At 36.8% G+C, this 16,741-nt stretch overlaps 4 protein-coding genes across 4 annotated transcripts; 1 reads left to right on the plus strand and 3 right to left on the minus strand.

The window, feature by feature from the left end:
* Nucleotides 38-940, plus strand: LOC18770659. The gene has a single exon (XM_007204772.2). The coding sequence runs from the start codon at nucleotides 315-317 to the stop codon at nucleotides 786-788; it is 474 nt and encodes a 157-aa protein (XP_007204834.2). The 5' UTR covers nucleotides 38-314; the 3' UTR covers nucleotides 789-940.
* Nucleotides 2,380-6,515, minus strand: LOC18771834 (casein kinase 1-like protein 1). Its single transcript, XM_020567939.1, has 14 exons — nucleotides 5,970-6,515; nucleotides 5,793-5,850; nucleotides 5,247-5,316; nucleotides 4,993-5,141; nucleotides 4,810-4,905; nucleotides 4,621-4,691; nucleotides 4,398-4,459; nucleotides 4,206-4,269; nucleotides 4,042-4,126; nucleotides 3,829-3,955; nucleotides 3,638-3,720; nucleotides 3,499-3,562; nucleotides 3,068-3,210; nucleotides 2,380-2,908 (listed from the first exon to the last, which is right to left on the minus strand). Exons 1-14 carry the CDS (start codon nucleotides 6,026-6,028, stop codon nucleotides 2,627-2,629), a joined length of 1,413 nt encoding a protein of 470 aa, XP_020423528.1. The 5' UTR covers nucleotides 6,029-6,515; the 3' UTR covers nucleotides 2,380-2,626.
* Nucleotides 8,248-9,515, minus strand: LOC18769073. Its single transcript, XM_007203257.2, has 3 exons — nucleotides 8,896-9,515; nucleotides 8,728-8,780; nucleotides 8,248-8,656 (listed from the first exon to the last, which is right to left on the minus strand). The coding sequence occupies exons 1-3, from the start codon at nucleotides 9,089-9,091 to the stop codon at nucleotides 8,426-8,428; spliced, it is 480 nt and encodes a 159-aa protein (XP_007203319.2). The 5' UTR covers nucleotides 9,092-9,515; the 3' UTR covers nucleotides 8,248-8,425.
* LOC18770352 (IQ domain-containing protein IQM1) lies at nucleotides 12,916-16,607 on the minus strand. Its single transcript, XM_007204508.2, has 8 exons — nucleotides 15,987-16,607; nucleotides 15,146-15,695; nucleotides 14,928-15,042; nucleotides 14,764-14,829; nucleotides 14,511-14,599; nucleotides 14,322-14,409; nucleotides 13,865-14,197; nucleotides 12,916-13,753 (listed from the first exon to the last, which is right to left on the minus strand). The coding sequence occupies exons 2-8, from the start codon at nucleotides 15,649-15,651 to the stop codon at nucleotides 13,301-13,303; spliced, it is 1,650 nt and encodes a 549-aa protein (XP_007204570.1). The 5' UTR covers nucleotides 15,652-15,695; nucleotides 15,987-16,607; the 3' UTR covers nucleotides 12,916-13,300.

Raw genomic sequence — 16,741 nt, forward strand, 5'->3', positions numbered from 1 at the left:
GTGGGCCCAATTACAAAAATATACATTATCCTTAACTGCTGAAATGCCTAAAGAAAAACACACTGCAAACTCCCATAAGGTCGCTGTCCTGAGTCACGAGATTCTCACGTGAACAGAAACACCTGGTAAACTCCACTGCAGAGAGTCCAGTGGTACCCGCTCCGCATCCAATACAAAACTCTTTTTCTTTTTTCTTTTTCTTCTAAATATCACCGACGGATCAGAATTCTAGTCAGCGCCGAACCACGTTAGAATGAAATAAATCATATGAGAATAACAATAAATATTATTAAATAAGCAATTGATCGGCGGAAATGCCACGATCCCCCAAGAATCTCTCATTTGACCAATTGACTGGAGCTTCAGAGACAGTGAGCTCAGATTTCCGTAAGTTCTCAGTGAAAGCAGCCATGGATGATTTCAGATCCAAATCATGCGGGCATGGAATGATGCAGATAGAGAGCTACTGCGGCAATGGCTCGGGGCCCACTTCCTCCGGCGGCATCAATGGAATGCAAGATCTCAGGTGTTACAGTGCCTCCTATGCGTCTTCAGTGCAGCCGCCGACCCAAACCCAGATGGGCAACAATGGCGATAGGTTCAAGAAGGGCAAGTCCACAAATGGGTCTGCTTCGAAAAGCTGGAGCTTTAATGATCCGGAGCTGCAGAGGAAGAAGAGGGTCGCTAGCTATAAGGTTTATACTGTGGAAGGCAAGCTCAAAGGCTCTCTCAGGAAGAGCTTCAGGTGGGTCAAGGAAACCTGCAACAGAGTGGTCTATGGGCGGTAAATGATTTTTCTGAATATATTATTATTTGGTGGTTTAATTCGTGTTGGTTTATTCTATAAAGTTAATTTAATGAGGTGGTAATATGTTTGTCGATGAATATATGTATATTTCTGGACGTTCCGTATCTGAAATTTTATCCATTTTTATTCAAAGCCTTGTTTGCTGGTTTCTGCTAAGAACATAAAAGTTGTCTCATACCAAGCAAATATTGATGTGGTTATGGTGGAAATTATGACAATTATAAAATTCGAAGGATGAAATTTCATTACGAAAACTCACCCAAAAAGAGGATGGCACAAATACAACATTACAAGCAATTAGCATAGCTTTCTTGATAGGTTTTCTCATGACATCTTGGTTTCTCCGATTATGGTTCTGTTGGTTTGGACATGAATTGCATGATGCTACAGAATCTAGAAAAGTTTAGGACCTCAACCGGATTTTCGACATTGAAAAAGAAAGGGGCTGATTCTTACTAAAGCTATACTAGAGCGAGATTGTAAAAAAGGTCTCCTTTAGAGAGAGAGAGAGTGTGTGTGTGTGTTAGGCCTCGGGTCCTGTCTTGTGGCCAATTGCTTATTGTTTTTCCCTCCTTGTGTTTTGCTGTTTCAGTTTTCTTTTCTTCTTTGCTGCCTTGTTAGGCTAGCTTATCCATCTCTCGTCTGTGTACCCACGCCTTGAGTGTGTTTTGGGGGAAATGGAAGAGGACAGTGGATGCTGGTTTTTCAACAAGCCTGGCTTTGGCTTGTCTGAGTCCCCGTTTGATAACCATTTCAAATTTAAATTTTCATTTTCATTTTTTGTGCTAGAGTATAGAGGAAGAAGAGGGAGAATGAGAGGGAAGATGAGAAGGGAGGATGAGAGGAATGAGTAATAAAAGTGAAAACAAAAACAAAAACATGAAATCTATTTGAAATTGTTTTCACTTTTGTTACTCTTCCCTCCCATCCTTCCCTCTCAATCTCATCCTCATCCTCACTCACTTCCATTTTCCTCTATGATATAGCACAAAAAATAAAAAATAAAAAAGAAAATGAAAATGAAAATTATTACCAAACGGGCATGAGTATTTCACATTTCAATTTTGATAACAAGGCTGTTTTAAAAATAAATAAAAAATCATTAAATAAACAACAATATGATATGTACAAAAATATTTTTACAACGTGATTATCACTCACAACAAAGTTGTGGGGTGAGCCACAACTTGGAATCGAACTTCTTGCAAACACTGATCGTCCTCGCTCGCATGCAAGTCAAACCTAAAATCTCCTTCAACTAAGTGGAAACAACAACTACGACCACTACCACTAGACTAAAGACATTCTAACTTGGAATGGAAGCATAGAACTTTTGACTCCCTAAGCAAAGATGGGCCGCGGACCTTACCCAAGAAATAAGTTTCTTTACAGTTTACAAACCAAAGATTAATACAATAGCTGGCTGTGGGAAAACAAAATGTGAAACAGCTAATTTGAGATATCACGCATCCCAGTTGCAGTTTTTGAAGAGTAAAAGAACATGATAAACTCGGACCATAAAAAAATATCAACAAAAACGAAAAAAGCTACGACATGCAAACAAGGGTACATTTTTCTTGAACAATTTTGTTATTTTACTTTTGGAAAAAGAAAATTTACATTGTTTATCACGCAAATAGATGGGCGTGTTAAAGCACAAGTTGAAGCAACAAACACTCAGCTCTCTTGCAGGGGTAACTGAGTTCAAACGAAATCGCCTCTCTCAGACTCACCTTTGATATATATTAAAACAACCTAATCTGATGAAAGCAAAACAATCAAATTACGATTTACAGCAACCTGCAAAAGTCAGCATCTCTAATAATGAACCCTCTCCTCATTGTCTATATGCAGACCTTCAATGCCTTTAAGGGTTGTTTCATAGTTCCTGCTTTGAGAGGTATGTCTCCTACTGGGGTCCGATGACTCGACCGGTGAACTTCTTCGCCCACTCGAAATTCTGTGTGCTCCAGGACTAGCATCTGTTGTACGAGCGCGATAAGGATCAGACTCACTTCCACCAAATGCATCACGGCTGCTAGAAACAGCAACTCTCCTTGATGATCCAGCTGACCGGCCCAAGATATTGTTATTCAACATCTGCAAGGCCCAAGCATGCAGATAAGCTTTTCGACAGATGGCATTAAAAGCAAGTTTGTTTAACTGTCCCAGATTGATATATATATATATATATATATATATATGTGGGCACGAGAGGGAAATCTTCAATTTATAAAAAATGCATTCCAAACTACTTACAAGAGTTTCTCTAGATAATGGAGCATCATTAGCAACTGGATTCTTCTGCTTCGAAAGGCTCATGGAATTGAGAGCTGGCCCAGGTATTCTCCGCCGAGAAGAATCCAATGAAGTTAAACCCGTTGGCCGCCCATCTTCCTCGCCTGCAAGGAAGTCCAAAAGCAAATGTTATGAACTCCAAAGCTTATGCAGGAGTCGGCTTCTATTTACAACTTTCAAAAGAAATCACACCAAACATTGGAAAACCATCAGCAATAAGTTTAACACTACACTAGTGAATAAAGGAACTCAATATATCTATAAAAGAACATGCCAAGGAAAGAATGCCTCTTAAAATAAGCAGACAGGAGAAATAAAAATTAAACATGCAATGGAATGAATGAGCCAATCTATAAGAATACTGTTTAAATTCAATAATGCTAAACAACTACCTGTCTGCCTGTCCACATTAGCAGCAGCATGGGGAATCCCAGAACTAGTTCCGGCACCAGGACCCTATATCAAACAAGACGTCAATACAAATGCATAAATGCTGATAAAAGACAAAGTAAAACATAAAACAGAAATTACAAGAGCACGGGTTGGAGGAGTAGCCAGCTGTGATTGCTGATACTTCAAAATTGTCCAGTCAAACACATAATCAAACTGGAAACCTGTAACAAAATTCAAAGTGTAAAAATATGATATAAGCACACACGAAAATTATATTAATGTTTAAATGCACTCAGAAATGCTCATTGTAATGAAAGTAGAATTCAAACCTTCACGAATAAAGACATCGCGGAATATTTTTTTCAGATAAACATAGTCTGGCTTATCATCAAATCGTAATGAGCGACAATAATGGAAATATGAAGCAAATTCTGTCGGATAACTGCGACACAATGCCTGTGAAATCATTAAACTCTCCAGTCACGAGATGCGAGACATTAGGTCGAAATTGCATACGACCACAATATTCACAAACATCATACCTCAATTGAAGTAGAAACCTTCTTTTCACTAATTTTCTCATACTTCTGTTTCTTAGTTCCGGCTTTTAGTCCCTGCCAAGGAAGACTACATGCAAATAGAATTACTAAACAAAACATCAACAGATAGCACTGCAGTAAAATATAGGGTCTTCAGAAATAATCACCTTCCTCTAAGGAAGTACATAAGGACATAACCAAGAGATTCTAAATCATCCCTCCGGCTTTGCTCTATAAAGTGTAAAATAGCAAAAAAAGAGATTCTAAATCAATGTTATAAACCAGATATACACTTAATTGGAACAACAACAATACATTAGAAGGAACACCAAAGGAAAAACAATACAACTAAAACATACCAATGCCAAGGTGAGTGTTCATGCTTGCATATCTTGCAGTTCCAGTCAAATTCTTGTTTTCTCTGCAGCAATCAAAACCATGCACAATGAAATTTGACTGGTGAAGTTACTATATAACTGCATATCTCGCTGTTCCAATCAAATTCTTGTTTTTCTTATGCCAAATTATCTGGCATCATATTTGAAGACCATATTAGGAAACACAAACTAGCATCATCCTCACCTGTAAGGAATATGCTGACGGGTTGTACTATCTCTGTATTTCTTAGCCAGACCAAAGTCAATCATGTATACCTACATATAAGGGAAAATTACCATATCAAGATGAACTCCTTAGCATATGAAATAAGCGCACCAAAACACATGCATGCAAAAACCAACATAAGCATGTTAAAAAAACTAGAGCAAAAACCTGGTTCGCACGCCTTCCCAAGCCCATAAGAAAATTGTCGGGCTTGATATCTCGATGTAGAAATGACTTAGCATGAACAAATTCAACACGACTGATCTGAAATAAATGTCGAGCATGGCAAAAGTCAACATTTCCCAACAAGTATATGAACCAATACAATGACATGCATAAAGTCACACCTACCATTTGATCTGCAAGCATAAGAACTGTCTTCAGCGAAAGTTTCCTACTACAGAAGTTAAACAAATCTTCAAGACTAGGGCCCAGCAAATCCATCACTAAAACGTTATAATCTCCTTCAACTCCAAACCACCTTACATTTGGAATCCCAGCTGCAAGAACCAAATTTAGAAAACAGTAAGAACTTGTAATAAAAAATTCAAAAACCTGTAGAATTAAACTACTGTTCAAGTGTGAAAGTCAGGAGTTTCCATTACTTCCTCCTTGTAGTATCCTGTATAACTTGGATTCATACAGCAACTGCGGATGTTTTGTCTTGACATTTTCCTACGTATAATAAACAGCACAACCATTAGCTTCATACTCCCACAAGAGCTATCCATCACACTAAAGTGCTAATAACACTCTAAAAACAAACTTCACCACAACCACCAAACTTCAAGACCTCACAATTAAAAGTAAAAGCAATTTCAAGATATTAATCTATCAATCAAACCAATATATATCGCACTGTAACTCGGCCTAGAACAAGGAATACCAAGAGGAGCATGCTTCTAGCAGTATTAGGATCAACATTAGCAGAAATTGATCTAAGGATTAGTTGATCCAAAAACCTTTGGTTCATTGGCATTACTAACTCAAAGAGAAAGCTGAAGCATTTTTATCAGAGCATGAACTTAAAAACCATTATTATAGATTTAACTTAATCTAAAACATAACTACAAGAAAGCCAATGGGCATTAAAAAATAAAAATAAAAATAAAAATAAAAATTTGAAGCTGAATTGGAAGAACAAAACTCACAAGCTTAATCGCAACCTCTTCGTTTGTCTGAATATTTGTACCTGCACATACAAATCCATCAATCACACACTAAACGACCAAAACAATACAAATCCGCAATTTAGCAGCTAATCACATATATAAATAAACAAATACGACAATAGATGAAGAAAAGGAACAAGCGAGATAGATCTCTCGAAGGAGCCGCTGCCGATCTTCCGGCCGAGCCGAAACTTATTCCCAACACGAGGCTCCATTTTTCACAGCCCAAATAAATCGAAACCCTAACCCTAGAAATACAAAACTAAAAATCGAAAAATAAAATAAAATAAAAATAAAATTGAAGATCCTAAAAGACGAACAGCACCCAGGTGGTGAAGCATGAGCAGAACACAGTTGGCCGACTCAACCGCAACGACATCGGATTGTCATCCAATAAAAAGCAAAATATTGCAAGCAAACAAATTTGTACGGACAGCAATGCACTGGGGCCTGTGTGGGTTCTTTCTTGTTGGAGATCTAGGGTTAGGATTTTTCTTTTTCCTCTTTATTTTTGTTTATTTTTTAATTCTATTTTGTTTAATTGTTTTTGGGTTAAAAGCGCTTTTGGATTAAATTACAGATAGAGAACGGCAAAAGCAAAAGCAGGCTTCCTACCCTCTCTTCCTCCTTCCTGCTTTTGATTCACTTGGAAGCTAAAGTTCGGTAGATAGAAAATGTATTTTTCTTTATTTTTATTTTTATTTTTGGCCTGTCGACATGCTTTGTCTCCCACGCTTGGTATTCGCGCGTGACGGAGGCTGTCGGATGGGATTGATGTCACGTGACTCTTTTTTTCTACAGAGGCGGAGCGTGCCTGACACGTGGTCCAACTGGGTTTGATTTGAGTCGGATCTTTTTAATTTTCAAAGAGCGTGACCCATGAAAAACGTGAGACCCACTCCACCCCACCCGACTTGGTGGTAGGTCTCTTCTTACATACTTTTTCTTTTCTTTTTCTTTTTTTACAATATATTTATTTATTTTTGCTAAGAAATTAAACATGTATATTTTCTACTTTAAATTCCTATTTTTGAAATGCAAGAGAAAGATAAACAAGTACATTTTATATAGAAATTAAATGAATTCTACTTTAAATTCCTATTCTTGCAGAGTAGGAATTTTAATTGTCAAATTTCCTAAACAAGTACATTTCAGATGGAAATTAAATTAGGTCAGAGTTTATTATACTAGATGTCGTTGAGTTAACACTGAACACTAGAATCAATTGAAAAATCTGAGTCATCAGTGAAATCCTGCTGAAATCACAGCAGGGTTGATTTAGAAGTGCAATTCAAGCACCTATTAAATGCCATTTAAATCTTCATTTCCCAACTCCATATATCCAACTTGATTTTTCTGTGCAATTTAAGTTTGACAATTAAATGCCTTTTTAGGATACTTAATTTAATTGCCTTCTGTTTTTGCTCGAATAGCAAAAGCTCAAGTAGGGACAGGATAAATGACTCATTAGTATAGTGATTTGGAGTAATTGCTTCTATCAGAAAATATCCTGAATTTGACTCTTAGCATTCGTTTAGCATGTGTCAGTTTACCATAGGAAAGATCCTAAAAATAAAACGAGCCCCTTGACACACTCTCACACATGTGCCAATTGGTTTTCCTTTTTCTTTTTTCTTTTTTCTTTTTTATTTTATTTTTAGTATTAAGAAAAGATAGCATGGGTAATTATGTTCTATAAAAGTAAGACTTATTATTTGATTTTGTTTTTAATTTTAATTTTTTAATATAAAAATATGAATTTACCATATCATCCTCATTTAATTAATAATTTCAATTATTAATGTTTAAATTAACTAAATACATTTTCTAATATTGTGAATATTTCACCGTTTTTGCCTTTTGCTTTATATATATAGAAGATAAAAAAAATTGATCGTATTTTTTGGATCTCAATTATTCTAGCAACTTTTTTTTTCTTGCACTGTGAAACAGTGGATAGAAGTCAAAAACTGTATCTAGGCTTTTAGCTGCAAAAGCTTTAACCACCCCACAACACATAAGCTAGTCATTGACACTGCCACCTCACCTAAACATGCAGAGATCATGGCGCTTCATTTTAGGATAAAATTTGCTCGGGATGCTGGCTTTTCTTCTATTATAATTGAGTCTGATTTACATGGGGTGGTAAATGATGTAAATAAAGATGAGGAAGAGTCGTGGGCATCAGACGGGTATCTTATTGATGATATTAAGAGGAGTTTGCAACACTTTAAAGATATTATTATCTCTTTTAGTCCAAGAGGGTGCAACCAAGTAGCTCATTTTCTAGCAAGACATGCACTTAATTGTAATACTATGGTAACTTGGATTGAAGAGGTTCCCTTCTGGCTGGAATCAATTGTAAACGATGACATTATTGTATCCTCTTAATTGTTATCAATGAGTTCTTTCGCTTAAAAAAAAACACACATAAGCTAGTCACATTTCAGGGGAACAAACAAAAGAATTAAAAATGAATTGGATCAGTTTATACATGGCAATGGCATGCCGCCTGGCTAGAGTTTGGAAACTAACTGATGGAAGCTATCTGCTATAACCTATCTTGATGATCAAGTTGTCTCTGAAGTTTGAACCTGAAAAAACTGAACCATTTATGGGTTGAAGAAAGTAGAGCCACACTTGCATTTCCATCCTTCAGGCTCATAATTTGCATATTGAAGTCCAATTTGGTCTGTGGTTGTGGGTATCTGAACTGGAAAACATGGTACACAGCCTTGACATTTGTGCTCACAATTTGGTGGTCTTGAGCCAAGCCTGCTCAGCCCTCTATACTTCCCTTCATTTTCATCATCTCCTGGAAGTCCTTCAATGCCTTCAACTCCCTAAAAAAAACAAACACATGCATTATAGCATAAGAAATTCAAAACCCAGATAGGGAGAGCCTGAGATGTACCTGTCTTGGGTCAAAGGTTGCCTCTTGGGGATGTGGGTTTTGGTCTTGATCAGCTATGTATAGAAACTAATTAGCAACATGGTATAGTGGATATAATAAAAAACATTTGGACTCAAGTAGATATTACTATAAAAGAATGAAAGGTCAAAAAAAGAGGTTTTAGCTAACCTTGTTGATGAGCGAAGTCAGAGGATGTAAAAGGTCTGCTTGTTACACAAACCCAACTCAGAAGACTGGCCACTAGAATAAGGCATGCCCTTTTCTTCATTTTGTTGGAGTCCAAATGGCAATGATGATGATGATGATGATGATGATGGAGATGAACTTTTATTGTGGGGGACAAATTGCAATGAAAGAAGAACATATATATATATATATATAGAGAGAGAGAGAGAGAGAGAGAGATGCAGACTTGAAAACTGGTGGATAAAGTCACTGAAGAACAAACCAACCACAAATGCCTCTGAGGAGGCTCAGCTCATCCTATTGGAGACAGAATATACAATTTTCTTAATATCTCTGGTTCTTCTGTGCCCTGTTGTTCTGAGGAGAAATCTTTTTGGCCACAGAGAGGTGATTCTGCCCTCTTGTCAAACAGAATAGTTGTATTGGTGGTACCAACAAACCAAATGACATGGAGAGATTGGAATTGGAATTTGAAATGCTCTTCCTTTTTGACAACTCAATCAATCCTAAAGTCTGATCAATCAAGGCAAAATTTATAACTGTGAAAACTGTCTGATTTATCTGAACTTTCCCGTTTGAACGTTCATAGTCTATCAACTGCAACCGCCCCTTATCAAAGCTTCGACTGCAGAGCCTCTTACTCTCTGAGCCACTTTGATAAACTTATTAAAGGTCAAGTCTTTTTTGGACAGTTTCACTTCAATGATATTTTCCTACTCCAACTATGCTTTTTAGAGCCATGAATTAAATTGGCTTATGGTAAATTGGCAAATAGTGCTTGTACCGAATGAAAGATGCCAATAAAACTTCTGCTTTTGTGAATAATACCTGACCTGAGGCACCAATAAGATGTTCACCGATTTAATTTAGCCGACTAAAAGGTAATTATTATTAGTTCTTGGGGTCAATTTCAAACTCACAGTCAATCTGGCTGTGCCCTCTAAAAGTCCGAGTCAAACAGATGACTTCTCTTGTGTGTTGGGATTGATGTTTGGTTGCTGTAATTATATGTTTACAGGATAACACTATTTTGCTATTCTCAATCAATTATAGATTGTTATATAAAAAAATTATCACGCATAATGTGTCGTAATTAATCGAAAATAACAAAATAATGATATCTCATCTCACACAAGGGTTTCTCATAAAGCAAGGGCTTGCTGCTTCACATCATAATCTCTTTTATCATTTCTGGTTATGTTTTGCAGTTAATGAGCTTTTAATTTAGTCACTAAAATTTGACTGAATCTGAAAACTTGTAATTAATTTAAGGTGGTAAAAGCATTTTCTGCTTGTCGTTTCTGTTTCAAGTTTCAAATGCTACTTTTTTTTTTCTGGTTATCAGACAGAACCAACACACAGACAGCAGGGGCCTCTCTGCTGTACTCTGCATGAGCCCCCACTGCCCCCCTACAGCAGGTAGAGACTGCATGACATAATGACACGTGGTGATGAAATTGGTTGCAGATTGCATTCCTTGCAATGCAAGTTGGCACAAATGTACAATTTGTCCCTTAGCAGTGGTAGGTAACATGGTGTTATAATGAGGCCGTACACACAGTCTTACCGCAAAACCCAGAGCTAGAGAGAGAGAGAGAGAGATGGGCTAGCCTTCTACCAGTCTATCAGTCTATGACTAAGAGGAGGAGGCTCTAAAATTTGAGCAAGTTTAGCTTCACTAAAACAAGATTATAATTATTATTAACAGCAAAGTTAGTGTTTTTTTGACCAAACTAACACAGATAATAATCCAAATAGACAAATTGTATGTGTTTCCTTTCCTCCTTTGTGTCTGTTTTTGGAGTGTGTCAGCGATGATGTTTGATTGAGTTGAGAGTGACTTGATCACTCGGTTTGTGTTGTCTCTCTCTCTACTCAGACGGAAGTGTAATATGTGATAAATATATAAAATTATAAAATGATTATATATTGCTAAAAAGTCTCTGTTCATCTTTTTTTTTTCTTTTTTTTTCCATAAACAAATACAATATTATTTTGTGGGTACGTATTTATTCAAGTATTTGGATATTCTTTGGAGTCAAAATCAGCAACAAAAGAAGGATAGTGTCAAACAAGAATTAGAAATTATGATATTTCATTCAGCTGTGTCAGCTTCCCGGTATACAATAAATAAAGAAGACTTCTTATTACAAAATTTCGCTGATGTTTGCAAAACTATTAGAATTTATTATCACAAAACATTCTTAAGGTTTATGAAACTATCAGATTGTATCCTAAGTTTTTTTTTGTCATTTATGGTCCTCAAGGTTAAAATGTGCAATCACAAATGGTCCATGCCGTTAGGTTCTGTAAAAAACTCCGTTAGTTTGCTAACGTGGCATACATATATATAACAAAACATTCATTAGGTTCACACACCTATCATAAATGGTCCCTACAAATTTTTTTAATTTTTTAATTTAAAATTCATGGTTTTCTTTTTAAAATTATTTATAAATGAAAAAACTATTTATATAAGGATTTTAATCTTGAGGACCATTTATGAACCCTAAATCCTTAGTTTTTTCATTTTTAAATTTTAAATTATTTTTTAAAAACTCGATTAGTTTGTTAATGTGTGATATATATAGAGCCCACATCTACAATAATATAGTGTCACATGTATTTAAAATATAATATATTTTTTTTAATAATTTAAATTCATAAAATTCATAAAATTTTAAAAAGAAAACAAAAATTTTATGAATTTTAAATTTAAAAAATTAAAAAATTTCTTAAGGACCATTTGTGATAGGTGCGTGAACCTCATGGATGTTTTGTGATATATATATGTCACGTCAGCAAACTAACGAAGTTTTTGACGGAACCTAACAGCAGGGACCATTTGTGATCATGCATACTAACCTTGAGGACCACGAATGACACAAAAAAACATTAAAGATGCAATCTGATAGTTTCGTAAACCTTAAGGAAGTTTTGTGATAATAAGCCAAACTATTAGATTGCATCTTTAAAGTTTCTTTGTATCACTCATGGTCCCTAACGTTAATATGAGTGTTCTCAAATAATCCTTCTGTCCAAAAAACTGTTAAATCTAATTATATATATCGTCAAATCAATCCACACTTGGGAACTCAGAGGATGTTAGATAGGTTGGGAAGATCTTGCCACTTTCCAAATTATTTGGAGCGAACGATGAACAGATAGAATGAACTACGAACTGAAATAAAGCTATTGCAAACTCGAAGCAAAACATTTACCAAAAAGAAGCAAAAATAATCAGCCCCGGCTCTGCATCATAGCTTTGGGTTTCAATCCTTCCATGCAGTTATTTACCTATCTCTACACCAATCTGATTTCCACGAGTCAAAGACTAATCGGTTAAAGTTGCCCCATTGCAGCTTTGTTAATGCAGCGAAAGCTGGACCTGGAAATTTGAGGCTCATATTTACATCTGAGATAGAGAAGGTTCAGAATCTTCCTTACCCCTGACTTCTTGTCTTCTCCTCTGTGAATGCTGATGCTTCGACCATTCAACCCCTCCCCCTCCCCCTCCCCCTCCCGATACTTCACATATGATCCAAACCACTCATACATCCGAAGCTACCTCCTGCCTGTTTCACCATAACTTAAAACTTCCACCATCTCGTCACTAAAAACTAACTGCAATCCTCCATTAGTTAACAAGGAAGGATCAACAGTAGCTACCAGCATTTATATGGATTTAGCTAATTCCTTTTTGCAATTATTTGAAACCAAACTTACCAAGCTTTTACAAGATCCAGCAAACAAAAAATATCAATAACAAAAGACGCTAATATTTCGATCTCTATTCCTCCTTGAAGTTGCTCAACAGGTTGATGATGGATTACACTCGACATATATAATTAGATTTAACATTGAAGTCAGTGTGCACAGTGTGGTGAAGAGGTCAAAAGGGATTGATTTGACGATTATATCTCTGAATTTAACAATTTTTTTTTATTTACATAAGGGCTATTTAAGAGCACCCATATTAATGTTAGGGACCATGAGCAATACAAAAAAACTTTAAGGATGCAATATGATAGTTTCGCAAACGTCAGGGACGTTTTGTGATAAAAAGCCAATAAAGAATGAATTAAACCCGACCCAAAAATACATGGGCCAAAATCGAGTTGAGGAAAAAACAACCATTTGGCTGACTTAGGGCATGTACAAAAAATATTAAATCATAACCTAGAATAATATAAAACTTATGAAAGAATCAAAGTAAGGAGAAAAAAAATTTGGGTTAGTGCCCTTAAACACCCCTCCTTATTGGGCTAGCAAAGTTACCGGTCATTTTGGGCACAAGAAGTGCTCCCTAGGTAAAGCTTTTTTGGCCCATTATTATACTGCAACTATCTAACCCAAGCCCGGGAGCCAAACACGTCCGTCAACCACCTTAGCTGGCTGCGGGAATTTGGGTTCTTGGGCTTGGGAGGCCCATGTATGCAAGTCGTGGAGAGAGCCGGACCTTTGGGCTGGGCCTTGGAGAAGGAATTGGGCCATAATGTCCCAACATTCCGGGAGTGACCCGGGGCGATAGGTTGACTTGTTCCAATGCTCTGGATTGTAGCTCTGCTGGGTAGTCCCGGACACACCCAATTCTGGGTCCAGTTCCTGAAGTCCATTTGCATGACAAGCGTTTGCCCAAGTCAAACACTGGTGGTTTGGCATTGGCACCCAAAACCTTCTTAGTTTCCTCTTGAACGATTGTGATTGTGGTTTTCTTTGTGATATCATCTGAACTAGTTGTCTTTCCACTGTCTGATTCTGTTGATTTGAATGATTCAAGCTTTGTTGGTTCCCCATCAGTGATCTTCATTGAAGGATAGTCATCATCAATTGCACACCTCTGTGGAAAACCAATAAAAGATCATTAGAAAATTGACCCCAAAAATGTTATATGAGATTAGCTAGACATGTAAAACATGAACAAATAAATAAAAAATAGTAATTTAATTACCTTAACATTGGAGAGATCTACATGATTTTCTTCTAGGAAGCTGATGAATTCCATGAAGTTTTCTTCTGTTGGGTGATAATGACCACTGTATGGCCAAATAGCCTCAAGAATCCCATCATGGGCAACCAATCTTCCAGCTGCTGTGGTGGCTCCTCCTGCTAGAAAACTGGAGTGTTGAAACTGGCCCTTCTTCTTCTGGCCCACATACAAGGACCTTGTTGTGCTCAGCACAAATATCCATTTGGAACCTCCAATGGTGTTCACAAGCACCCCACTTTGCCTGTATAAAAGCTTCCCATTTTCCACCACTACTTCATATGCTTCTCTCTCTATCTGAAATTTTGCCAACACAAAGGTAACACAATCAGATATCAAAACCATTTGCTTATTTTTTATCCACAACCAATACAAAATTAAGTTAGCTGTAAATTAAATTAGGATATGGTTTAGAACTTACTGGTCCGAGATACTTGATGCATTGCCGGTGTAGAACTGGCCTGGGACATTTCTCCACATTTATTTCTTTACCGTCTCCGCAATCCAGCCTGCATTATGCAAATTGATCAGTAAGTGGCAATGAAATCATATCAGAAGAAAGTTTGAAGACAATCAACAATTTTATTTATTAAAAAAACAAACTACTTACCAGTAGAAGAAAGGCTGACTGCTCTCACTTTCAAACCAGATATCATAGTAAAAATGTAAATTGTGTCCATACCGATGTCGCGGATCAATCTGCAGAAAACATCAAGAAATAAACAGATTGATGTTAGACCAATGCTTTACATGAACTAGTTTTGTGAACAATGGTTTACAAGGAACATGAAGTTTCCAATGAAATGTCTAGTCTTATAACAGAGGCCAAAGTAAGGACATGAATATAGGGATGGAGAACTAACAGCTTCAAGCCAGTGTTGAAGAGCCAACTTTTGTGCCTTCTCATCCTTGGACAAACCCTTTCCAACCTGCAATAATTACATGGTAAATATTAATATCCAAATGAATATCCAACTAGCAAAATGAACAAGAGATAAACAGAAAGTTTAAGAAGTAAAAAACAAACCTTGGCTGCTCTTGTCCTAGCCCTTGCCCACCGGGAAACAGCAGTTTCCGGTTTCTCAACATTGAAGAATGACACAGAACTCCGCTTGAGAGCTGCAAAATCTAATGCCTTCCACCTAAAGTATTTGAAATAACCAAATTAATCAAACCATTTAATGTAAAATAAAAATACGGAAATCAAACAAAATTTCATTGGCAAGAAATTACTAGGAGACTCACCATAGCTCCTCAACCACCACAGCACAATCTGCCAGGTTTCTTCGAGTTCGATAACTCTTGTAAACCTTTTGAAGCTTAACTGCGGCAGCATCAAGCTCACTAACGGGCCTTGGTGAAAAGAAAACCGGGTTTTCAGGCACAGCAAGTGCAGGCATTGGTTTATGCTTCAAATCATTTTTGCCTTTACAAACTTCTGTGGCCATTTCCTGCCTGTCTTGAACAAGACCCTTGAACGAAAGATTTCTGTCAAATGTTACATTTTCAGGCTTGTAATCCCTCAAACGAGTTGAATTGTTGGTCTCCAATTTGTTAGAACTATTCGAAACAATGGTGGTTTCTGGTTCTGTTTTCTTGAAGCTATCTGTTTTCTTAAAGCTATGTGTTCTCAATATCACATGAGCACCTCCATCTCTGGGGCTGAGCCTGATGTTGTATGTCAAATCAAAGAAACTATGCTTTACAATCTCCTCCCAGGCTGACGCAAGTAATGAGAGGGATAGCCCCATAGAATTGCTGAAGAAGGCTTCAAGTCTAAAGAGGCAAATTTTACCTGCTCAATATGATCACAAAATACGTATTATTAGTATACTAAAGATTAGATTGTAAGAAGAACTCAAAAAAAAAAAAAAAGCTCAAGCCCTCATGAACATGCCAATGTTCTGATTCTTTGATTTGAAGACACAGTAAATTTAAGGTGGTCCCTTTCAAATGAACAACTTTTCTGAAAAAACTAAGAACTGAAACAGAGGGAAGCTGCTTAACCATCAAAATCCCAAAACACTTGGATTGAAACAAACCTACAAATTGGGTAACAGAATTGGGAGATGAATCAATATCTTACCTGAAATGGGATTGTTCAGAATGTCCTAAAAAGGGTTGTGTTTGAATTCAGAGAGCAAATCCTCACAAGTAATGAGATTATGAGTCTTGACTGCTTAGCTCTCCTCACTTATATATACCTCAAAAAAACCAAAAACTAATCCCACTAGTCCTTCGTATACGTGTCAAGAATATGGAAGAGGAAAATGGGAAGATGGAAAATATGAAGTCTTTGAATTCTTGAGAAATCAACGGATGATGGTTGCTTTAGAATTGGAAGACAGAATGGTGGGTGTGTGTGATTCAACGTTTTGAGTTTTCTTTGGTTCAAATCCCACGAGTGCTTTGAATTTGATGGATTCAAAGCTTGAGAAACTGAAAAACTGCCTTCTCTGTCTTGTGGATGTGAACGTGCCCCTTTATAAAAGGTTGTGTGTTTCCTAACATACAAAACATGGAAATTGGGGGAGAGAGAGAGAGAGAGAGAGAGAGAGAGAGAGAGAGAGAGAGAGATTAGGCGGTCAAAAAAAGTAAGCTTTGCCAGTTTCCATGAAAAAACTCAGAATTGCTTTTTAACTAAACAAAACTGGGATTTTGGGTCCATCAGACAAAAAGAAAAGAAAAAGAAAAACTGGGATTTTGTGTGCTTGTTCAATCTCACGAGTCAACAGCCAACAAGTCAGGGGCCTCGCATTCATGGCTTTGGTCATGGAAGACGCGCAGAGTCGTAAGCATTTGTTGCTTACTCTGTTGCTGTCACTGCGTCTATTTTCTTTA

The sequence above is a fragment of the Prunus persica genome, chromosome G7, assembly GCF_000346465.2.
Source record: "Prunus persica cultivar Lovell chromosome G7, Prunus_persica_NCBIv2, whole genome shotgun sequence".
Classification (NCBI taxonomy): domain Eukaryota; kingdom Viridiplantae; phylum Streptophyta; class Magnoliopsida; order Rosales; family Rosaceae; genus Prunus; species Prunus persica.

What these genes read in the sequence shown, in the direction of transcription:
- LOC18770659 (XM_007204772.2), top strand. Translation starts at nt 315, where the DNA reads ATGCCACGATCCCCCAAGAATCTCTCATTTGACCAATTGACTGGAGCT.
- LOC18771834 (XM_020567939.1), bottom strand. Translation starts at nt 6,028, where the DNA reads ATGGAGCCTCGTGTTGGGAATAAGTTTCGGCTCGGCCGGAAGATCGGC. An exon ending in AAGAGGTTGCGATTAAGCTT is followed by an intron (nt 5,317 to 5,792) that starts GTGAGTTTTGTT and finishes TATTATACGTAG; the next exon opens with GAAAATGTCAAGACAAAACA. An exon ending in TAATGTGGACAGGCAGACAG is followed by an intron (nt 3,211 to 3,498) that starts GTAGTTGTTTAG and finishes ACTTCCTTGCAG; the next exon opens with GCGAGGAAGATGGGCGGCCA.
- LOC18769073 (XM_007203257.2), bottom strand. Translation starts at nt 9,091, where the DNA reads ATGTTCTTCTTTCATTGCAATTTGTCCCCCACAATAAAAGTTCATCTC. An exon ending in TGACTTCGCTCATCAACAAG is followed by an intron (nt 8,781 to 8,895) that starts GTTAGCTAAAAC and finishes TTCTATACATAG; the next exon opens with CTGATCAAGACCAAAACCCA. An exon ending in CAACCTTTGACCCAAGACAG is followed by an intron (nt 8,657 to 8,727) that starts GTACATCTCAGG and finishes TGTTTTTTTTAG; the next exon opens with GGAGTTGAAGGCATTGAAGG.
- LOC18770352 (XM_007204508.2), bottom strand. Translation starts at nt 15,651, where the DNA reads ATGGGGCTATCCCTCTCATTACTTGCGTCAGCCTGGGAGGAGATTGTA. An exon ending in AGTCAGCCTTTCTTCTACTG is followed by an intron (nt 14,410 to 14,510) that starts GTAAGTAGTTTG and finishes TGCATAATGCAG; the next exon opens with GCTGGATTGCGGAGACGGTA. An exon ending in TAGATCTCTCCAATGTTAAG is followed by an intron (nt 13,754 to 13,864) that starts GTAATTAAATTA and finishes GGTTTTCCACAG; the next exon opens with AGGTGTGCAATTGATGATGA.